This window comes from Ranitomeya variabilis, chromosome 3 (assembly GCF_051348905.1).
Source record: "Ranitomeya variabilis isolate aRanVar5 chromosome 3, aRanVar5.hap1, whole genome shotgun sequence".
Classification (NCBI taxonomy): domain Eukaryota; kingdom Metazoa; phylum Chordata; class Amphibia; order Anura; family Dendrobatidae; genus Ranitomeya; species Ranitomeya variabilis.
This window is the reverse complement of record NC_135234.1, coordinates 98,822,677-98,847,598: the sequence shown is the minus strand read 5'-3', so window position 1 is coordinate 98,847,598 and position 24,922 is coordinate 98,822,677. Positions and strand designations below refer to the sequence as shown.

The window sequence follows — 24,922 nt, the reverse complement described above, 5'->3', positions numbered from 1 at the left end:
TGACATTTGTTGGATCTCCCTGCTGGTTCTCTGACAACTGGTGGCAGTAGTGGGATATCTGCATGATCCCCCGGCTGGTTGCCTGACAAGAAGTTACAAATAAAAGAAAGAAGAAATATTATTCAGTCTTTTGAAGAAATTTATTACACTTTCACCAAAAATGTCAGGGAAACAAAATACAATCATGCTTCTAATACACCACATTATTTCAGGAGCAGACTGTAGATAGCACCCCTTCTATGGAAAATTGAACTTAATGTGGTATAAAAAAAAGGGTAAAGTCAAAACTAATTGTATGCTTCCTGTAAGATTGCAGTAGCATCGTACGCAGTGAAGAGGCAGTGACCCACAAAGTTCCAACACAAAAGTCTCTTTAAAGGGACTCTGTCACCTGAATTTAGAGGGAACAATTTTCAGCCATAGAGGCGGGGTTTTCGGGTGTTTGATTCACCCTTTCCTTACCCGCTGGCTGCATGCTGGCTGCAATATTGGATTGAAGTTCATTCTCTGTCCTCCCTAGTACATGCCTGCACAAGGCAATCTTGCCTTACGCAGGCTTGTACTATGGAGGACAGAGAATGAACTTCAATCCAATATTGAAGCCAGCATGCAGCCAGCGGGTAAGGAAAGGGTGAATCAAACACCCGAAAACCCCGCCTCTATGGCTGAAAATTGTTCCCTCCAAATTCAGGTGACAGAGTCCCTTTAATGTGTTTCCTTGCAGCATTAAAGTCCAATTCACACAAATACATATAACTTCAGTGTATATTATCAGTGTATAGTTCAAACAAGTTCATAGCAATACATATCATATGGCTTTAAACTGCAGTCCCTAAACAGGCCAGACGTCCCTTGTCCAGTTTCCCTGGGCGACCGCACGCCATATCATAGTCTCCATATACACAGCCTCATATGTTGCAGATACTACACATGCCAGCCCCCTCCGACTAGTTCCCGTGGGTGTCCTGCATCACTGTATCACAGTCTCTTACAGTCTCTTTACTTACACAGCCATACACAGCCCAGGATATCCTCAGGATAGCAGACGGGGACCATATCCACCTGTTTCCAATCATTACACATGCTAGTCCTCTTTCGGGCACAGGACATCCACCTCCGGGCACAGGACTGTCCACATCCGACTCCTTCGGGCACAGGACATCCACCTTCGGGCACAGGACTGTCCACATCCGACTCCTTTGAGCACAGGACATCCACCTCCGGGTACAGGACTGTCCACATCTGAGACCAGTACCATGGACGACTTGCATCGCTGTATATGCTGCGGGTGCCAGGCTATTCAGCTACCCTGGGTGCTGGCTCCACTGGCCTGTGCCTCCATGCACTCAGCCAGCACTCTGCAGGCCTCTGCTCTGCACACCAGCACACACCAGACTGACACTGACATGCATCTGACACCTGACACACCCATACCTCTTACTGCAGGGCTTTTAATACATACAAACCTGTGGCCTTCAGCCACATGGAAAACCCGGATCGGAAATCCGTGACTCCCATGCACACTTATGGACTTCATCCATCTGCATGCACATTCTGGGGAGCACAAACAGCGCCCCCTAGCTGTAACAGGGGTCACAGCCTCACATTCCCCATTGGCTTAGGGAAAAGTGTGATATACACTCAGTGATGCACATAATTCGCTCCTTTTCTCTTTTTATTGTGATGGCGGGTAAAGACTGACATGTTTTATAGTTCATAGACCTGAAAATGACATGAACAATATGATTTAAAGGATTGGTTTTTTTTGTTCCCTGTAAAGAAAGGGATTGTCTATGTGACTCTATGTGGTTGCAGACTTGTGGACCGTCGCAGCGCGCACAGTGCGTACTGTCAAGATGCTCTGTTGGCGAAAGCAGGAGAGCTTGTAACCAAAAGTATGTAATTCCAAATGCATTTCAACCAGATGTTTAATGCCTCGCTCAATACAACTTAATTTATATTGAGCAAGGCTGCGTACGTCTAGTCGACACGTGATCACATGTATGCATATCGTATATTTGCTCCCGGCGAAGCTGTCTGCGTGCGCACACATAGAGTGACTGCTGCTGATAGGAGGGAGTCCGACCAGCACTGATTGGCAAATAGGAGAACTTTTTAGAGGAAATATGTATCACATTACAAAATGAAATGTTAGGTTGGTTGCCTGATTGTTTCGCCATACGTTCTTTATGGGGTTATTGGAATATTTAAAAAAGCAAACACAAAGGTCTTGTTCACATGTTGTATTTTTTTTCTGTGTTCTTTTCAAGGGTAAAAATGTTGCAGTTCACAGTATCAACAAAATGAATGAGATTTGGAAATCTCATGCATATTCTGCTTATTTTTTTCTCGCAGATTTCAACTATCACTGCATTTTTTCAAATCTGCAGCATGTCAATTCTTTCAGTGTTTTTGCAGCGTTTTCCACCCATTCAAATGAAAGGGGAAACAAAATCGCAGTAAAAAATATCTATTCTACGCAGCATTTTTCTTGCCAACACTATGGTTTTGGTGCAGAAAAATGTTCTGTAAACACTCAAAAGTTCACATACCCTTAGTAAAATGGCAAAGACAACCTCTGATCATGCTGTTTGAGGTTTTACGAGTATATAAGAGGTTCTCCAATCCAGTCCTTTATTACAGGAGTGCCGTTCTCATCTAAAGTGGGGGTGTTTGTCTGCTATTGGAAAAGTTGGAAATTTTACAACAGTTTTTCTTAAATTATATTACTATATAGTGTGGTGTCTGTACATTCTCCTTAGCAAGTTCTATGAACAGACTTTGGGATTTCATCTGTGAAGCCTACAAGATTGTAAATAAAGTTCTTTCAACATAGTACAGCCTGTACCTTAGGGTCAATAGAAATAAAAAAATGCATGTACAACGTAGGAACGTTTGGTTTTCAGAGGTTATCCAGGGACTAAAAATATTTTTGTTTCAAACGAGCCTTGCCTTTCCCCTGCACTCCCTGCTCCTTTGCCTAGAGCTCTTTGTGCTCTGCTTAGTGGTCCCATCTCAACACACTAGAAAAGTCATGAAATGCCCGCTCTGCCCGTTGTGTCTGAGACAAGTCTCCACTGCTGCCAGTGACTGGCTACATTGGCATCAACTACTATTTCCTCTTTGTTAAGACAGGAACAACAACTAGAGATGAGTTGGAACAAGAAATGTGGAAGAACAGTGAGATTGGGAATCGCTTGTTTTACTTCTTTAGATCTCATTCAGACATACAATTTTTTTGCGTAGAAGAAAATCGGATAGCGTAGGTGTAGCAATTAAAAGAAAAAAAAAAATTCTCCACCTTCTCCATTCTGACAGTCCGTTAAAATCAGGCTGATTGAGTCCGAGTGCAGTCTGATTTTTTTCATGGACCCATTGACTTGCATTGCCATTTTTGATCTGACCCTTGGATCAAAATTAATTGGACATGTCTCCTATATTTTCTGCTGAGAACTTCAGACATGTGAATGGCCCCATAGACTATCATAGGTATGAGTGCTGTCCGTGAATCATGGATAGCACTCGTACACAAAAAACTGACATCTGAATGAGGCTTTAGTCTGAGCCATTTTAATTGTTTCTTAAAGGAGTTGTTCACTACTAGCACAACCCCTTCTTGAACTAACTGTTTGGCCCCAATAAACTAAAAAAGCTATACTCACCTCCCGTTTTGGCTCCCTTCCCGCTGTGTCAGCACTCACGGTCCTGGAGCTCTCGTGCAGTGTTGTGAGACGTGTTGCCTGGCTCCCAATCAGCACTGGTGTCACTGTCTCCCCTTTGTATGGATTGAACATGAAGTCCGGGTTGCGGCTGTTCCCTGACTTCCTATTCATGCTCAGTCCATACAAAGGCAGAGACAGTGACACCAGTGCTGATTGGGCGCTGGGGTCACATGTCACAACACCACTCGAGGACCCCGGGACCGCAAGTGCTGAGTACCGGAACGGCGCCGGCATTGGAGGTGAGTATAGGCTTTTTTTTTTTCAGCTCAAGAAGGGGTTGTCCTAGTATTGGGTAACCCCTTTAATCTGCTGGACAGTCATGAATATTAATATACATATGATATAATATGATAATCATAATACAATCATAATAAAATGTAATTATCTAAATATAGAACCTGGCTTATTACTAAAAAAGTTTTTTCTTTCCTAAGCCTGGTGAAGGCAACTTGTAGAAGGTTGTATAAGGAATACACTGAACTAATCATTGGTGTCCTTGTACCAATTACTATAAGTAATCTTGAAGCGAGAGCTCTTATCACAGTGAGAGATGCAGGAACATGCAGCCACCCACGAACCAGACCTAATATCGCACAATACGTAATCATCATTTCAGCTGTCAGCAAAATGTCTTTATGGAGTGCGTGCATGTTGGTTCTTTGAAAAAGGTCTTTAGAATGGAAATCATTCTTCATGTTTCTCTCCAACCCTTGTGAATAATTAACACTCAATCTGCTCCTCCATTCCAGAACATTGCTCCATTAATTCAACAGCAACAAAGCTAGGTAATTTAGCCCGTTCAGCTAAGCCTCTAATGACTTGGTATATGTTAACTTAGGCTTTGTTAACATGACGTTTAAGCATCTGTTTTATGTGTACAGTTTTTTAGTGGATGCCTTTATGTTGAATAATTGAGAAGACTTCGAAAATCCAAAAAACAGTGTCTAGTAAAGAAGTAAACGTTAAACATATGCATTTTGTGATGGATTCCTGGGATGATGGATGCTATATAAGTTACGTGGTTGCCTAAACTTGTGTAAACTTAGCCTTACTTCTTTAGGGCTTATTTGGGATTTTGGTTTTTTTATTAGTTTTTAACTACCTGCCTGGTCAGCTGAGCAGTGATCGGTTTGTGCTCATAGTGATCATAGACCATTCCTGCCGATGATTATCCTAGTTCCAGTGACGTCACATCGGCAGAGCCGTTTCTTCTCTTCCACTCTGCTCTGTCGACATGTTACTGCCAACGTCATGCCCATTAACAGCCAGTTTCCGCTGTCTAACTATGGGGAGGGGGCAGTCAATCAGTGTGATATTAGCATTGACAAATCCCATATATGTTTCTGCTTGACTGCTTGCTTGAATTCGGAATTACGGGGAATCATTATAGTGTGTGCAACTCACGCTGTCATTATTTAGCTGTCTGCAGTAATACACAGTGCAGACTTTTGACTCAAGTCTGGGACTGCGCGGTTGCTCAGTGGTTAGCACTGTATCTTTGCAGTGCTGGGATTCTTTGGTCAAATCCCACCAAGGACATCTGCAAGGAGTTTGTATGTTCTTCTCGTATTTCCGTGGGTTTCCTCCCGGTTCTCCGGTTTCCTTTCACATTCCAAAGACATACTCATAGGGAATTTAGATTGCAAGCCCCAATGTTCGCAAAGTGCTATGGAATTAATGTGCCAATTAATTAGTGCTATTTTTTAGACAAAAAGCCCCATATTGACACAAAATATTTAAATGAAGGCCTCTCCTGACCCAAACTTACTGCATTATGCGAGGGGCGTCTATTAAAGAGTTCCCCTGACCCATTTCTATTTATCACAGGACCCTGAAACTGCACATGTGTAATGATATGTCTATATAGGCTACGTGCCAATTTGCAACTCAGCACTGATAGCGGTCTTAATTTTACAGGTGCTGTAGTGGTGTGAGGTTTGATAATTAACCCAGTGTAATGCAGAGCAGTCATCAAGTTCCTTCACTTGAAAGGTCGCACACCAAAGGAGACGCTCGATGAGATGAAAGCGGTTTATGGTGATGATTCCCCTTCATATGATGTAGTCAAGAACTGGTATCGTCAATTCATATACGGTCAGACTCCGGTGCAAACAACTCCAATTCTAGGGCGACCCCACTCTATTGATGAACACACCATCCAGCAAGTGGAGGTCTCCATTTTGCATATTCACTGCTTAACCATTTGCCACGTAGCCCAAAATGTCAAGATTAGTGTGGGGTCCATGGAAAAAATTATCCAAGACCATCTTCACACGCATAAGGTGTCTGCTCGCATGTTTCCCCGCTGCCCACACCTTTTCAGAAATAGGAATGAGTTGAATGCTCTCAGGCTCTATTGATGATGTGCCATAGAAACCAGGAGAACTTTTTCAACAGACTGATCACACAAGATGAAAGCTGGGTCCATCACTATGATCCTGAGACTAAAGTCCAGTTGATCCAATGGAAGCATCATGACTCACCGCCTCCAAAGAAGGCACTTGCCCAACCCTTGAAAGGCAAGGTCATTCTCACAGTATTTTGGGACCAGCACGGAGTAGTATTGATGGATTTCAGAGCGAAGGGTACCATGATCCAGGGCCGCCATCAGGGCATTACAGCCGTGACTGGCGTATGGGGCCCGGTGGGCAGAGAGGGCCCGCATCGGGCCCCGTCTCATCTGCCCACCGGGCCCCTACCGGCAGCCGCAGGCTGAACCGGGCCCTTAGCTGCGGCCGGCGCTGCAGCGCTACTGACGTGCGGGCCCGTGCCCGCACGTCAATAGTTAACAGCCGCCAGCCAATCTGAGGCTGGCAGCTGACGTCAGCCGCAGCGTGCATGTCGCCGGCGTCTGACGTCATTGTCAGTCGCCGGCGAGTGCACGCTGCAGCTGCTTGGAGAAAGCAGGAGCGCGGGAGGTAAGTAGAGCTTGTTTTTTTTTTTTTTGTTACTGAGAGCGGCGATCCGGGGGGGGGGGGGGGCAGAGCGCTGGACACAGGAGGGGGCAGAAAGCTGGACACAGGGGGGCAGAAAGGACAGGGGCAGAGCGCTGGACACGGGGGCAGAACGCTGGACACAGGGGCAGAAAGGACAGGGGGCAGAACGCTGGACACGGGGGCAGAAAGGACAGGGGGCAGAGCGCTGGACACAGGGGGGCAGAACGCTGGACAGGGGGCAGAGCGCTGGACACAGGGGGGCAGAGCGCTGGACACGGGGGCAGAACGCTGGACACGGGGGCAGAGCGCTGGACACGGGGGGCAGAGCGCTGGACACGGGGGGCAGAGCGCTGGACACGGGGGCAGAGCGCTGGACACGGGGGGCAGAGCGCTGGACACGGGGGGCAGAGCGCTGGACACGGGGGGCAGAGCGCTGGACACGGGGGGCAGAAAGCTGGACACAGGGGGGCAGAAAGGACAGGGGGCAGAGCGCTGGACACGGGGGGCAGAAAGCTGGACACAGGGGGGCAGAAAGGACAGGGGGCAGAGCGCTGGACACGGGGGGCAGAGCGCTGGACACGGGGGGCAGAAAGGACAGGGGGCAGAGCGCTGGACACCGGGGCAGAGCGCTGGACACCGGGGCAGAGCGCTGGACACGGGGGCAGAGCGCTGGACACGGCAGAACGCTGGACACGGGGGCAGAAAGGACAGGGGGCAGAGCGCTGGACACGGGGGGCAGAGCGCTGGACACAGGGGGCAGAGCGCTGGACACGGGGCAGAACGCTGGACACGGGGGCAGAGCGCTGGACACGGGGCAGAACGCTGGACACGGGGGGCAGAACGCTGGACACAGGAGGACAGAACGCTGGACACGGGGCAGAGCGCTGGACACAGGAGGGCAGAACGCTGGACACAGGAGGGGGCAGAGCGCTGGACACAGGAGGGGGCAGAACGCTGGACACAGGAGGGGGCAGAACGCTGGACACAGGAGGGGGCAGAACGCTGGACACAGGAGGGGGCAGAACGCTGGACACAGGAGGGGGCAGAACGCTGGACACAGGAGGGGGCAGAACGCTGGACACAGGAGGGGGCAGAACGCTGGACACAGGAGGGGGCAGAACGCTGGACACAGGAGGGGGCAGAACGCTGGACACAGGAGGGGGCAGAACGCTGGACACAGGAGGGGGCAGAACGCTGGACACAGGAGGGGGCAGAACGCTGGACACAGGAGGGGGCAGAACGCTGGACACAGGAGGGGGCAGAACGCTGGACACAGGAGGGGGCAGAACGCTGGACACAGGAGGGGGCAGAACGCTGGACACAGGAGGGGGCAGAACGCTGGACACAGGAGGGGGCAGAACGCTGGACACAGGAGGGGGCAGAACGCTGGACACAGGAGGGGGCAGAACGCTGGACAGAGGAGGGGGCAGAACGCTGGACAGAGGAGGGGGCAGAACGCTGGACAGAGGAGGGGGCAGAACGCTGGACAGAGGAGGGGGCAGAACGCTGGACAGAGGAGGGGGCAGAACGCTGGACACAGGAGGGGGCAGAACGCTGGACACAGGAGGGGGCAGAACGCTGGACACAGGAGGGGGCAGAACGCTGGACACGGGGGGGGGGGGGCAGAACGCTGGACACGGGGGGGGGGGCAGAACGCTGGACACGGGGGGGGCAGAACGCTGGACACGGAGGGGGCAGAACGCTGGACACAGGAGGGGGCAGAACGCTGGACACAGGGGGGGCAGAACGCTGGACACAGGGGGGGCAGAACGCTGGACACAGGAGGGGGCAGAACGCTGGACACGGGGGGGGCAGAAAGGAGAAACAGGGCATGATTGGAGACACAGGGCAGGATGACAGACATGGCGGCATGACTGGAGACACTGGGGCATGACTGGAGACACTGGGGCATGACTGGAGACACTGGGGCAGGAATGGAAACAGATGGGACAGAATTGAGACACAGGGGGCATGATTGCAGAAATGGGGGCCTGATTGGAGACTGGGCAGAATGGTGATACGGGCATGATTGGAGACACTGGAGGCAGGATGGATACGATGGAGACAGATGGGGCAGGATGGGGAGATCATATGGGACAGGATGGATACTCATTAGGGCAGGATGGGAGAACATATGGCTGACCCCAGTAATGAGACACACGGGGCCAGGATGGCGAATATTATTATTATAGGGGCTAATTAAGGGATATTATTACTGCAGTGATGTATTTATTTTATTTTTTGAGTATACTGTTTTAAATGGAGGGGCGGTCCTATTACTGTGTAGATTGACACTGTCGCCTTCTTCATGTGGTGTAATGTAGAAGTTGGGAAAATTAAGTAATGTGTTCTGCAAGTGGAACTCGAGATAACTGTTATTTCCTGCAGAAACGAGTCCTGGCTGCATGAAGTGATGGTGGTCTGTGCGGGATGAAAGATGAAGGACTTCACCTAGAGACGTCACTGGTGAGTCAGTGTGTTACCTATACATTGACACTATACACTGTATACTATATACAGAGGTCCTGTGTATAATATCACCAGTGATCACTGGATTACCTATAGACTATATACAGAGCTCCTGTGTATAATGTCACTGGTGATCACTGGATTACCTGTACACAGACACTGCATACTAAGTACAGATCTCCTGTGTATAATGGCACTTATGGTGATAGTATTGTGTTTTTTTTATTATTGATCAGTATTGTAGTATTCAGTCACTATGTGGTGGTAATATGTGGTCTGGTCATTATGTTGTGGTATTTGTTCCTTGTATTTGATATTATTCGATCACTGTGGTGGTAATATGTCATCTGGTCATGGTGTGGCGGTATTTGTGCCTTGTAGATAGTATTATAGGTCACTGTGGTGGTGATATGGTGTCTGGTCATGGTGCTGTGGTATTTGTTCCTTGTATGTGGTATTATAGGTCATTTTAAAAATTGAAAAATAAAAATATACCTAAATTGTACTGCATATTTTAACAAATATTTAATAGGTTACAGTAGAGTAGGGCCCGGCCAAAAGTGTCTACCTTGTCATTTTGGTGGCTTAAAAAAATCTATTGGCCAAAAAAAAAACTGCCGGCTACATGTGTGATCTGGTGATGGGAACTGTCAATGTGTGATAGGTGAGAAGTGGAGATTTTCCAAGAGAGAGCGGTGGGACTGTGGACAGTTTGAGGGGTGGAGGCGGGGCTGGGGTGGAGCCTGGGCGGAGTCTCAAGGGGGCCCCGGAAATTTTGCCAGTATGGGGCCCCGAAATTTCTAGTGGCAGCCCTGCCATGATCACTGGCGCATACTGTGATTCACTGCTGCGGAAATTGCAGGAGACCACTAAAACCAAGAGACGTGGCATGCTAACTTAAGATGTCCGCCTTCTGCAAGACCATGCACCAGTTCACAACTCACATGTTGCCAAAATGGAAGCAGGCTCCTGTGGCTTTGAAAGTCTAACACATCCCTCTTATTCACCTGACCTCGCACCATCAGACCTTCACCTCTTTCAAACAATTAAGTTATTTTTGAGGGGCAAGCATTTTGTAGATGATGAGACTCGGATTTCCGAAGTCCCAAAATGGCTTTTCAACAACCTGTCGACTGCTACAAGCGAGGTGTTTACAGTTGATTAAAGAGATGGGAGAAGTGTGTGTCCCTAGGTGGCACCTACGTAGAGAAGGACTAGTAACTGTGCCAAGCTTCATTGCTCTCAGTTCAAAGGAAGTGGGTCAGCGGAAATCTTTAATGAACGCCCCTCGTATGTGCCTGTGAGGCTGTAAGTTTAGGTTGTGAAACCTATTCAGTCCAGGCATTGCAGTCCATACATGGGCCATGAAATGAAGCCTTCAGTACCTGGCCGAATACTGCGTTCGTGATTTTAGTCAAATAAGAAAAAGAATTTTGAAAAACAATGTATGAAAAATGCTGCCAACAAAAAACCCTTCAGTGCTGACATAAACATTTAATATGAATTGATTGCCATGCTTACTGCCCTGTGGTTTAGTCTAATTTACTAGCACACTTGTTTTTCCTAAGTAGCTCAAGCTCTGCATAAAGTGCACAATAATTCATAAATGTAAAACGGCACATTTATTTCTAGAATTGCATTTATCGTTTTGAAGACAGCTTCTCCAACATTTTATGTTTTCTACTAGGTAAATTTTTCTTACTTTGCATTCAGGTTTATTATAATATCTTAGTGAATAATATCGTATATTTTATATTACTCTACTTTCCTGCAAAGACACATTTTATCTGTTGTTCTGTAAATATTAATTAAAAAGGACCCAAGTCTTCAGAGAAAAACACAAGTTTCAGAAAATGGCATACCAAGACTTTTCTCAAATACATATCTTTAGTAAATCCCTCATGATTACAGAGATGCAGGTCTTGTGCTCAGATCTTGTCAGGATTTGGGGTGAAGAAATTTGTTTGCCTGTTTCGCCTTTTTGTCAAGGATACAATAGGAGAATCATTTGACCTATTTTATGCTTAAATTCAAGAAAAATAAAGTAAAAAGATTGTATATTATTTCACCAATGCTTCCCAATGTGATTTGCAAAACGCAAATCATGAAAAAGTTTCCTTATCACAGCATTAAATCAGAATTTTACTTCATACAGATATTCTTATTCATCAGCCGTGCAATAACATGTATCTTTGCATCCCAGAATACACAGTTGTTCTGAAGGCTAATCTGCAACAAGAGGACATTGCTGCTTCTAAAGGGTTAATTTACTAGAAAGGGTTAATCTACTATGGGCAACATAACTGCTTTTAAATGATTATCTGAGTCTTTTACTATGGTACATATGTAAAGTCCACTGCAGGCAAACTGAGTTAATGATGTAACATGTTTTACCTCTTTAACAGTTTCTTCTAGCCTCTTTCTCCTGCTTCTCGATAAACTACAGGATTGCATCTTGCATTGCTTCATACATCACTACATCCAGCATAAGCAGTAGCACCGCTCTTCTCTGTGTTTTCATGTTGCTCCCAGTTTCCCAGCTCAAACACTGGAAGTCTCACATAGCTGTCAAGATAGTTAGACCGTGGAGAGCTCGTCTTCGTCTTTCCCCTACATTGCTTTACTTAAATTGTACTGATCCAAGGCTAACAACCTGTACAGAGCAGCATTCGCACTGCTGTGATGGTTAGCATTTTATACAACTTAGCTGACCATCTAGAATTAATTTTTTCAACTGTACAATTCCTGGCGTAAAGAACACACTTGTCAGAATGCAAATCAAGGAAGACTATAAGAGGGGTAGAAACCTTTAAGTCAACAAAGAATGCTTGGAAATTTTAGCTCTGAAGCCTACCTTTGTAAAAGCAGCTGCAGGCTATAGTACCTCAACTTTCTATGGTGGCTTTTAAAAACGTCTATGGACTTTGATACAGAGAACTGCACACACTATTCAGTTGACTTTTATTGGGACAGTGGCAAACATGAATAAACAGAGGTAACCCCCACTATCAAGTGGTGGTCGCACATGCCCCTATTGCTCCATTCAAAATCTATGGGAACAATGAAAATAGCTAAGCCCTATGTATATTTTTTCTAATTAGCTTATAATTATTATATATAATTATTAGCAAATATTTACTAAAATAATAATTATATATAATTATAAAAATGAAAATTAACACACTGGCGCTAATGATGGATAAGTGAAAGCTGCTGATACCATACAGGTGCCGTGCCACACCTGTCACACCCACAGGTGAACAAAAAAAGTCTAAAGAGTAAGGTATCGCGCTAAACCAGACTGAAGATATGGGTCCAACACAACCCCAGCACGCCCACAGACCGCCAACAGTGGAATCAGCCAAGCCGATAGCAATCACACACAGAGGCAGTGAAAAACACTTACTCCTTACCTAGGTCGTGGGAGATAGTGCCAATAGGAGTAAGAGCCGGCGAGTGCTGTTGCTGGGGGTTCTGAACAACCAGACGGCAGGAGAAATTGTAGTAGCTGGAATGGTTGGAGGATGCGCAGAGCCAGAAGCGCCCCGGCCGGTGGCGATCCTGGATGCGCGGCTGAAAAAAATGGCCGACACTGCTCTGCAGCGTGTGACGTCACAAAACTACGGAGCTTGGATGGGGCAAAAAAACTAACCAACGCGTTTCGAGGGACTCCGTCCCTCTTCGTCCTCAATACATTAAGAGCCATATCAAAGCTGCCTGTGTGCGAGGCACAGAACAGAAGAAGCTATAAAACGAAGACGAAAAGGGACGGAGTCCCTCGAAACGCGTTGGTTAGTTTTTTTGCCCCATCCAAGCTCCGTAGTTTTGTGACGTCACACGCTGCAGAGCAGTGTCGGCCATTTTTTTCAGCCGCGCATCCAGGATCGCCACCGGCCGGGGCGCTTCTGGCTCTGCGCGTCCTCTAACCATTCCAGCTACTACAATTTCTCCTGCTGTCTGGTTGTTCAGAACCCCCAGCAACAGCACTCGTCGGCTCTTACTCCTATTGGCACTATCTCCCACGACCTAGGTAAGGAGTAAGTGTTTTTCACTGCCTCTGTGTGTGATTGCTATCGGCTTGGCTGATTCCACTGTTGGCGGTCTGTGGGCGTGCTGGGGTTGTGTTGGACCCATATCTTCAGTCTGGTTTAGCGCGATACCTTACTCTTTAGAATTATATATAATTACTTTCTATGCTATTTACATAACCATATATAACTAGTATGAATATTTGGGAATTGGAGTCAATTTTCCTCTTCAGAAGATTTTGCCTAAGGGCATTTTAATTTCTCCACGATTCAGAATTTAGAGGAGAAGCGCTGGATTATTCTGTCCACTTGAGCTGTAAAATAAATTGTAAAGGACTGCCCCTAATTTGAGCTCTATAGGAAACAAAGGGATAAATCACAAATGAATTTAACCTGTGCTCCCTGTGTAATGCAGTCTTAATAGCAGCGCTATGATTAATATGCCCTGCTAATTATTACTGTCAGCTTCCATAATAGCTCAGACAGCACAGCTCAGCTCGAACATCATCTCTTAGGAACAGAAGAGCATTTACATTGTCTCACAGCTGTGATTATGGCTCAGAAACTGTAGCTGTGCTTGATTTAAATGCCTTGGTGGGTTTGTTATTTTCCAGCAGTTCCCTAATGTCATAATAGTCACATGTGACATTTCCGATGCATATTATTCTGTGCTGTAATGAGAAAACTAATATACCTTTGACCTTTTCCCTGCGTTAACGAGACAAAATCTTTGTATAAAGTGCATTCAAGGAGGCAAGCTGAACCAAAAAGCTGTAATTTGCAGGCAACTCCACATTGCATAAGCCTATTGGAGTTTTTGCGGTTGGCGCAGATTGCGAGAAAAAGTGTCTGTCCACCACTTATACTCACCTCCAGTGCCTCCAGTGACTCACCTTCATTGCTGTCAGAGCTGCTGATGCTCCCTCACTTCCTCTGTATGTCAATAACATCCATAGGAGAGAAGAGTGAAGTCACTGCTGATTGGCCACGGGGATCACGATCACGATGTCACACGATCCTCAGGAGAACCAACGTGGTCTCCTCTGTGTGTGGAGTTGTGTGTAGGTGTAGGTATTTTATTGGGGGAAAACATATTGATTAAGAAAGAGTTGTTCGAGTAGTGGACAACCCATTTAGGTCCACAACAAATCATAGGCGATTTTAAATGAGATTATAATGCATGCTGTACCAGGGCTGCCACCAGGAATTTCAAGGCCCTATGATCCTGCCTCATGTGTTTCCATCTTGCACCATGATTTGCACCATGTGTCTGCATCCTGCCCATGTTCCTGCCCATCTGTATCCATCCTACACCATGATCCTGCCTCATGGTCCTGCCCCATCTGTATCCATCCTGCCCCATGATCCTGCCCCATGTGTCCCATGATGCTGCCCAATCTGCGTACTTATTGCAGCTTGCCACTTTCAATATAATTAAAAAAAAACACTTTCTCCTTACCTGGCCATGGTCCTGCATCGTTGTCTCCTCCATGTATTTGAAGTGCGGGCGTCAGATGCTAGCCTGTGATTGGCTGGCGGCTTTTAACTATTGCCATGCGAGCTCGCACGGCAATAGATTTTAACTGAACGTGCCTCCGAGGATGTACGTTTAGTTACTGCACCAGCAGAATCCTCCTGCCCCTGGGGCCCTGTCTCTGCTCACCGGGCCCCATACGCCAGTAAGGGCAGTAATGCCCTGATGGCGGCCCTGTGCTGTAATTTGGAATAGCACAGTACAATGTTACTAGCTTGCTGCAACACGACTGCTGCAGACAATCATTGGCCACAGTGGTCATGCAGAGGTCACATGTTAAATTCTGGATTACAGTGCTACAGCCCTGTATACCAGCGTCACTGGTGCAATGTAATGGTAGACCAATGAGCAAGTAATGATTGTTTTGCTATTTTCAAGCATTACTTACCCATGGCCCATTTTTCTTTAAAGCACACAACCTTTATATGTAAAATGATGTCAGCAAACTTGTTCACAACTGAAATGATTCCAGTGATTGTATTTGATATGGATATTCTTTGCTCTCAAATCTCTTGACATCAGTAAAGCTTTTCTTATAGGGGTTCTCCACCCCTATGATATTTTTACCAGCATGGTACAATGGTTTAATATAATAAAAACGCAACACTCCCCTTACTAATAACCTGATGCTCCCGCATCAATGATTCCCATGTGTCCTGCCAGACTTTGTTCTGCTGACTCCAGCAATGCAGTTTCAACCACAACATGGGACTGCTGCAGCCAATCACTGGCCACATTGATTACTTCAGTGACCTTACCAATTCAGCAGAAGTTATATGTCAACATGCCAATTTATTAATGTAACCCGGTTATCAAAGACCAGCAGAGGACCAGGAAAGTATCATCACGAGAGCCCCCGTGGATTGGAAAAGTATTACTTGTTTTATTATTTTAGACCGGGGATGGGGAACCTCTGACCCGCGGGGCGCATGCGGCCCACTGTGGCTTTTCATGCGGCCCGCGGGAAGGTCCTCGGAGGCCGCAATACTCGGGTGGCAGCCGTATCCTGCCGACATCCTTAAACCCCACGTGCACAGTACGCAGCATTCATTACAGAACGCTGCCTGCCCTGCACAGGAATGATGTCATCGGGGTGAGTGGGGTTACCGGGTGGGCGGGGTTACCGCCCAATGCTCTCTCGTGCTCCTGTCCCGGAAGAGGAGCTGCTGCCAGAGAGTGCAGAGCGATCTCTGTGCCGGCAGCTCTGTGCTTGTCTACAGGTAATCTGTTCCCCCCACTATGTGCCCCAATATGATCTCTGTTCCCCCATGTAATATCTTTACCCCAAACTATAAGTCCCCTGTGATATTTGTGCCTCCCAACTATGTGCCCCAATGTCATCTCTGTGCCCCCCCTGTGATCTCTGTGGCCCCAGCTATGTGCCCCCTGTGATTTCTGTGCCCTCCAGCCATATGCCCCTTGTGATTTCTGTGCCCTACAGTCATATGCCCCATGTGATTTCTGTGCCCTCCAGCTATATGCCCCCTGTGATTTCTGTGTCCTCCAGCTATATGCCCCCTGTGATTTCTGTGCCCTCCAGCCATATGCCTCCCCATGATTTCTGTGCCCTCCAGCTATATGCCTCCCTGTGATTTCTGTGCCCTCCAGCTATATGCCTCCTGTGATTTCTGTGCCCTCCAGCTATATGCCTCCTGTGAGTTCTGTGCCCTCCAGCTATATGCCTCCCTGTGATTTCTGTGCCCTCCAGCTATGCCTCCTGTGATTTCTGTGCCCTCCAGCTATATGCCCCCATGTGATTTCTGTGCCCTCCAGCTATATGCCTCCCTGTGATTTCTGTGCCCTCCAGCTATATGCCCCTGTGATTTCTGTGCCCTCCAGCTATATGCCCCCTGTGATTTCTGTGCCCTCCAGCTATATGCCCCCTGTGATTTCTGTGCCCTCCAGCTATATGCCCCCTGTGATTTCTGTGCCCTCCAGCTATATGCCCCTTGTGATTTCTGTGCCCTCCAGCTATATGTCCCCCTGTGATTTCTGTGCCCTCCAGCTATATGCCTCCCTGTGATTTCTGTGCCCTCCAGCTATATGCCCCCTGTGATTTCTGTGGCCACCAGCTATATGCCTCCCTGTGATTTCTGTGCCCTCCAGCTATATGCCCCCCTGTGATTTCTGTGCCCTCCAGCTATATGCCCCCTGTCATTTCTGTGCCCTCCAGCTATATGCCCCCCTGTGATTTCTGTGCCCTCCAGCTATATGCCCCCTGTGATTTCTGTGCCCTCCAGCTATATGCCTCCCTGTGATTTCTGTGCCCTCCAGCTATATGCCCCCCTGTAATCTCTGTTCCCCTCCAGCTATATGCCCCCCCCTGTGATTTCTGTGCCCTCCAGCTATATGCCTCCTGTGATTTCTGTGCCCTCCAGCTATATGCCCCCTGTGATTTCTGTGCCCTCCAGCTATATGCCTCCCTGTGATTTCTGTGCCCTACAGCTATATGCCCCCTGTGATTTCTGTGCCCTACAGCTATATGAGCCCCTGTGATTTCTGTGCCCTCCAGCTATATGCCCCCCCCCTGTGATTTATGTGTCCTCCAGCTATATGCCCTCCTGTGAATTTCTGTGGCTCCCAGCTTTGTGCCCCCTGTGATCTATGTGATCCCTGTGCCCCCTACTATGTACCCCCCTGTGATATTTGTGATCCCATGTGATCTGTGCCCCCTCTCTGTTCCCTCCAGCTATGTGCACCCTAGCTATGTGCCCCTCCATGATCTATGTGCCCCCTAGCTATGTGCCCTCCTGTGATCTTTATGCCCCCTGTGATCTTCATGCCACCCCTGGAAAAGCAGCTGTGAGAAGCAACATGATCAGTATCACCGAACATCACAGCTGCACCAAAGAGAAGCAGCTCCAGCCGTCACATTAAGGGTTAGTTACCATAATTAATTGCTTGACTAAAAATACCAGGGTCATTTTCGAGATGATCATTTTTATGTGGCCCCCGAATGATGCTAGAAATTTCCAAATGGACCCCGGCTGGAAAAAGGATCCCCACCCCTGTTTTAGACCATAGTAAAAAAAAATCTCTTTAATATTATTTTGCTCAGTGCTTGAAAGGTGTAGATAAAACCCCTGGCTGTAAAAATGGTATGTGCAGATGTTGCTTATTGCTTTTCTCAAGATGCCATGATCATAACATCATCTATGTCCCAAACGTAGAGCTTGTCTTAATAATACTTGACACCCATAATAACCCTGTGCCACCGGTATCCTGACAGCTCGAACAGCCGTCACTTCCCATTGATGTTCAGTTGCGGACATGCTCAAACCTTGTCACATGGATTCACCATTCCAAATATTTACTCATGGAGGGATCTGTACAGATGATTACTGCAAAGCCCAAGCCCACCTGATTACATCACGCAGACAAAAGATAGCTTGTGACAAAAAATAGCAAAATAATAGGCACTTTAGTGGGCCTTTATAAATTAAAAATTACGAAAGGGGTTTTATCACGAGGATTTTGCTATCCCATCTGAAAGCAGCATAATGTAGGAACAAAGACCCTGATTCCAGAGATTTGTTACTTACTGGGCTGCTTGCTGCAGTTTTGATAAAATCACAGTTTTATCTGCTGCAGATCTACCATTTTTCTGAGTGCTGAGCTCTATGCAGTTGTGTGTAAAAGTGTTTGCCCCCTTCCTGATTTCCACTTCTTATTTATTAAAGGAATTGTCTCCTTACATACAATTGTATCCAACTTTATTTGACTAGTTTTGTGGCTGGCAGACCCAGCATTACATTGAGAGAATTTAGATTTAAATTCCATACTTCCCCTGCATTGGCTGCAATGGGGCACAAGTATAGCAGGACACTGCTTCTTTTAGTGAGAACAGCTAATGACAGAGGGTATAGGTGACCATACACATTAGATAACTGAAGGTTAAACAATTGGTGAATGAAGGATCATATGACCCCAGCTAAACATATTTGGGCAAAGCCTTACTTGCAGTATTGTTTCAAAACCAAAGAAACGAGCCAGAACATATGTTGGTAAAAGTGCAATGTGTAGGAGTATGTTCACACTGTGGCTGTTTAGCAGACAAAACCCAAGGTAAAAACAAAATGAGCATATACCCTATAGTAAGTAGATAATAATAGTACATGTAAATAACATAGCGCACTTAGTTAATACTATTTTGATCATAAAAGCGTGAAACCATCCCACCATTACAAGGTGTACCACTTTGGGATTGTCCTATGCCTCCTAAGTCTCACCTTGTGTCAACTGACCTCAATATAGATGGAAGAGAGTAGGACCTAGACCCAACTGTTCAGACACCTGCCCATGGGAAGCCATGTAGATGAAATGTATAGCCCAAAAAGGGGGAGCCACGCGCCTGTTTATACAAAGTAAAATAAACTACAGCAGAACCAAAGAAACGAGATGGAAAATGAGCATATACCCTGTAGAAAGTAAATAAATAAGTAAAGTAAATACATAAATACTAATAGTGCATACAAATAACATAGGGTTCTTAGTTAACACTATTTTGATCAAAACAGCGTAAAAACCATCCCACCTCGACAAGGTATACCCCAGTTGCTTGTGCACCTTTTTCTACCACACTTTTTCCTTCCACTCACCTTTCCATTAATATGCTTGGATAGAGCACTCTGTGAGCAGCCGGCTTCTTTAGCAATGACCATTTGTGGCTTCCCCTCCTTGTGGAGTGTGTCAGTGACTGCCTTCTGGACATCTATCAAGTCAGCAGTCCCCAGAGCTGGGCAACCCCTCGTGTAAGAGCAGCATAGTATCAGGACAGGTCTGTTCTACTATTAGTTCAAATGAGGCAAAAGAGGTTTGTGCCATTCGGCTAATAAAGCCTCATTGTTATAAGTAGTATCAATTATTTGTTTCAACATAATATTACTAAAATGATGAACGTTAAAAGGTTTTAATGAAGTTCTATTTCCTCATATACCATTTTTATAAATGCAAAAAAAAAAATCACATTTTTTTATACCTAAAAATCATATTTATGAAGGTAACGATTTGACAAATTAAAGAATTCGAACACTTTCATTTTATGTATAAAATGGATCGCCCCCAGTGTAGGGCAATGGGGTACTCGGCACCGGGTCCTGCGGTTCGGGGGATGTCACGGTGGCTGACCCGGTCCGTGGCCCTCAGGGGTGTCCAGTAAAAGAGTTTATATATGGGCAAGGTGCAATAAAGAACGAGGAGACAGGTTTGCGGTCTTTTACCTTGTTTACTGAAGACTTCAGATGGTATCCTCAGCCTGGAGCGCCAGATGACAGGGCAGGCAGAGTCCGGTCGGTCTGAAGGCAATTCCAGAGTCCCTTTGTCCAGGTGGAAATCAGTAGCCTTCCTACTAGCGCCTGTGTGTTGTAGTACCTCCCTGCTGAGCTTCTCGGTAAGGTCCTCACAACTCTTGTAGATGTTCTAGATGTTGTTATTTCTTCAGGAATTGACTGTCCTGCCGGTCTCTGAAGTAAAGCGTAGAGTCTATTACTCCCTCGGTGTTCCTGGCTACCGGCTTCTGCGCCTCAGAAAGGAGCAGCTTGTTCCTGGCTGATCTCCCTCTGATATTCCTCTCCTGTGCTCTGCTTTCCTGCACACTCTCTGCAGTATGTTCACCTTTTTGTGTCTTTTTCCAGGAGTTGCAGCACTTCAGGCCAGCAGAGCTCCACTTCTTCTGTCTGCCTGACAGGAACTGAACTCCTTTTCCTCCAGATCAGGATGTAAATAGGGGAGCTCAGCCTAAACAGGCTTAGAGCTCCCCCTTCTGGTCTGGAGTGTGAACATGTTGCATGCATGTAATACCTGAATGTGGTTGTCTTTCATTGCCTTCAGACATGACATCACTTCTCCCCTGAAAGGATAATGACATCACTGCGACGACCAGGACACTGGGGCGCCGCATACAGCACTAAGGCAAACCTATTCATTTTCATGATAACAGAATCTTGCCTTTTTATTTTAAGTCTGTCTTTTTTATCCATTACCACTTATCCTGTTGCTAAAACATAATTCATAACAAGCGACAAAAAAACCCCCTATGTAGTGAACATACAGTTAAAGGGATTTTATGATCGTCTTTCTTCAGGAGCGCACTTCTTCTCTGCATGATGGCTTCCTCCTTGCCGTGGAGCAGTGAGCTCCTGAGGACTGGCAGATCAGACCAGCTGCATTCCGGCAAGATTCTTTCTTTTTTCATGACACATATCCATGTCTAAAACATCAGAAACTGTGTAGTCAACAACAGATTACATTTGTCCAGTGGTACGAAACAGTCAACAAACAATGTGTTACCAATTAAGTGCTTAGACACTATCAAAGCAATTATGTTACATTCCTCTTTCTTTAAAGCGGACACTCCACCACTTTAGCATAGACTACCTCTGCTTGCAAGTCACCACAAGGACATGTCAGCCAATGTCAATGTGCACTGTGCTTATTCTGATGTCACTACTACTGTAATGTCATTTTACTCCATGACATTATCACATACACTTCTACCTTGCTGGTGTCCTAAACATCTGCTGCAAGACATGTGTCATAAGAAGTGACATCACCATGAAGTCAGTGCTTTCACACCTTTTGGGGCATCAGCCTAATATTCTGGCCTCTCTTGCATACAGCTATGTCATACATCTGGGTTCGATCCCTTTAGCCTGTGCTTTGTGGTCGGGTTCTCTGTCCGCCGAGCCACAGCAGGTATACCAATACCACTGTCTCTGGGTGTTTAGTCTCTGTTATCCTTGCTTCAGTCTTTTTAGGGTAACATATATTTTGATTTACTCGTATTCGCTGTCGCCTATCAGGTGTAGCTTTATATACTTTCCTCCTGCTAGTGATAGTCTTATTTGGATGTCCAGTCATACTGTGTGGTTTAAGACAGTCAGTGAAAGACCAGCTAGTGTCTAACTCTATGCGGTTAATGGTCTTTACCTGCACTTATCTTCTGTTTCTTTTTAAGACGTAGGCAAAATAACAGTATGTACTTAATCCTTTATTTTGTATTTCATGGTTTGTTTTACTCACTCTGGGATCTTTTTCTGTTTCAGCACACTTTCCTTTCTGGAGGTAATTTGCACTCTACTCCCTCCGCTTCTTTAGGAGGACCTTGAAGTGCTCGACGGTCTTTCATGTAGCATAGGTCTGAGTTGCCATTGTCTAGTCTGTGGTTAGCGCTTTATCAGCTCACACAGAAACCACTAGTAACTATGGGGTCAGGATCTCTAGTCTGCAGAGGAATCGGCAGGGTCAGTTGCAATGTTCAGTGTGTTACCTAGTTTCCCAAGTAAGTTGCTACTCTATCATAACAGACTATATGGCAGCTGCAGATGCCAACAGTAGGGCTGGCATTGCTTATCAATCCCTGTGATGTCATCAATATGCAATGTGTATCCTGGAAGACAAAGAGAAAAGAATACAATACATTATCTAGGCCTTACTTACGCTGTACTGTATTGCTCCAGTATTTAGATGTTGTGGTTTATTAGCCCACACTTTGACTAGATCCTTTTGCACTAATGTTTTGATGACGGCATCCCTCTTTAATCTGAAAACTAATATAATGAAAATTACAATATTGTAAATATTTGCAGTATTTTGGGAACATTTTGAAAATTCACTGAAGATTCCTTTGGAAATGTAATATTAGAGTGCTTATGCTGCACTTTGGGGGTTCATGTTTTTACTTTTTGGGTTATGTATTTAGACCTCAAAGATAAATACAATCCCTCAATTGCCAAAAACAGGATGATGAGGGCTGCATTAACGTTAGCACAGTTTAATGAGAAAGCATTTGGCATTAGCAGAGAAGTAATGTAGTTTATGTCCAGTGTTGAAATATTAATGCAATAACGATCCTGTTCAGTATTAAATCACAACCGCAGTAAGCTACAATCAATACAGATAAATAAATACAATTTATGTGCCAGAAAGTAAAATATGACATCGGTATATCTTAAACTCGCTGATTAAAAAGGCAGCCAAGCAATGGTTTATTGAAATGAATTTGTCATCAATTTTCTTAGAAAATAAATTCTTCCTTGTTTGGAAATTAATAAAGAACACTTTCATTTTTTTTTTTCAAAAAACTTTTAAAGCGATATTACCTCCTCTCAGACATTCAACCTCTCATGGTTGAGGTGGTAATGTCAACATTCACACTTCGACCACTGTAGGTGAAGCGATTGAAGCAGCTGAGGGCGACAGAGCTTCGCTGTTCTCATAACTGCCATAGATTGGGAGTTGAGTGGTCGGTGCCTCACCAGAGTTATTCCCATCTCAGGCTTGAGATATTGATATGTAATAACCCTATAATAGTAAAGTAAATTTCTACTAAAGTTGAGCAAACAGTTTTGAAGGACCCTGGTCTAGCGGCCACATCAGTGGTCTATGGCCACCAAACCAGAACCCTGCATCTCTTCTGATTAGTTGACCCGCCTCGACATAATCATTGCAGCTTGATGCATTCATGATGTTTACTTGCTAATCAGCCATCATGCAAGGAGGACAAGGTTCACTGGATTCTGGTTCAGCAACCACGGACTACTGCCAAGGCCACTGGACCACTGTCTTGTGAACCGTTTTGCTCAACTCTAATTTCTACTCCTAATGCCTTTATACCATATAATTTTAGTTCCAACATTCTTTGCTCATTCATTTTATAATACATCTTCTACAGCTCAGTTCATATCATGTCTGAACCATTCACCAGACATTTACAGTATGTCAGGACTATTATCCGATAGTCCAGCTGAATACTTAGCATATGTTTCCCGGAAGGCCCATTGTTATAAAACGTATACGACACAGTATAGGATTTTTATAGTTATCCACAGCAGACTGTGCTTTCCTATACAGCAAATAAGAAAATGGTATGCTGACACAAAGCAACTTGGCGGAGCCCAAGGACACTCTTTTGGCTGCCATCTGCGGAATAGGGGCTTCTAGATATTTTGGATGTATATGACGTTAGAGCAGACAAAATGTATCACAAAAGTAAGTAAAACTAATTGTGTTCCTGGGATACCAGCTAGAAATTCTTGGAGAGGTCATCAAATTTGACAACATTTTCCAGTGTCCAGGAAAAAAATTGATACATCCATGATTTATTTTTTTTTTAGGCTGATGGCACTTATTGTCATAGTATCTAATCATTGCACAGCTCAATACAAGAAATTAGTTATTTTCATTGTATTGTTATAGACATATATTATTTATAATCTTTATCGTTAATTGTGTCTTTTTGCAAAAAGTTGTTTTCCGTATTTTTTTGGATATTATCATTTTGGTTTTATCATTGTCACCCTTCAGGAGCGCACTTCTCCCCTGCCTCATGACTTCCTTCTTGCTGGGGAGCAGTGTGCTCCTGAGGATTGACAGCTCAGGCCAGATTCATGTGCTGGTTAGAACTGTGTGATCCCTTATGCTGCAAGTAAAGGCAACTTTGCCACTGCAGCATGAAATAAAAGTTGGATAGGTGATAACTTGTTTTTACCCGACTACCACTTTTAAGTTAATTTCACTGACAAAGAAAACTGTGTGACCAATCCAAAATTTTCTTGCTTATCAGGTGTGGTAGAAGCATGTCTCCTGCATCTCCTGAAGAGAAGGGCGGCTGGATTCTTGAGGAGTGATAAAGTTGCAGCTTTATTCATGAAGGTTGCCAAGACGTGCGCCACTGCTGCAGACATCTGCAAGAAAGTGCAAGACTTACAGCAGCAGGTGGAAGGAAGGTGAGAAAATTCTGGCTGTTATTAAATATAATACAAGTAGAAGCAGACACTCTTCTTTTACTAAGTAAATTATATTGTTGATGTTTTGGATTCATCCCTCAAATCATGGAACGGCACTCCCCTGAGGTCTTGTTTTATGAAACCCTCCCCCTGATAGATGCAAAATGCCATCACTGCAATGTACAAGATATTCTGGCAAAGAAATCAACTGAAAATGTAGCATTCAGGATGACAAAATAGGGAAAAAAGTATTTGGTATGAGTTTATATGACCATCAGAAAGTTGAGAAGCTTGAGCGAGTTACAGTTTGATGGCCATAACAAAAACGTTTAAGTTGAGGCAAAATATAGTTAGCAAGTTTTACATAACCTATCCATAAGGAAAGCTCAGAGGATATATTGTAAAATATCTATACAACACATCCATCTGGTCCTGGGATAGTTGAGGCCAGATGAGTTGGGATGGTGCAGTTGTTTCCATTATTTATTTCTACTGTGCCAACATGTTC

General features: G+C 45.3%; 1 protein-coding gene and 1 long non-coding RNA gene across 4 annotated transcripts in view; both read left to right on the top strand.

The window, feature by feature from the left end:
• The window catches only part of LOC143817977 (uncharacterized), a 55,142-nt gene extending 31,490 nt beyond the window's left edge, over positions 1 to 23,652 (top strand). The window contains exons 2-3 of the long non-coding RNA XR_013224237.1: positions 21,733 to 21,751; positions 23,540 to 23,652. This is a non-coding gene — a long non-coding RNA (uncharacterized LOC143817977). The remainder of the gene's footprint in view (positions 1 to 21,732; positions 21,752 to 23,539) is intronic.
• SGSM2 (small G protein signaling modulator 2) overlaps positions 1 to 24,922 on the top strand; it is a 464,397-nt gene that overhangs the window by 233,396 nt on the left and 206,079 nt on the right. For all 3 annotated transcript variants that reach the window (XM_077294414.1, XM_077294412.1, XM_077294413.1), the window contains one exon: positions 24,252 to 24,414. In XM_077294414.1, coding sequence (XP_077150529.1) covers positions 24,252 to 24,414 — 163 coding nt within the window. The remainder of the gene's footprint in view (positions 1 to 24,251; positions 24,415 to 24,922) is intronic.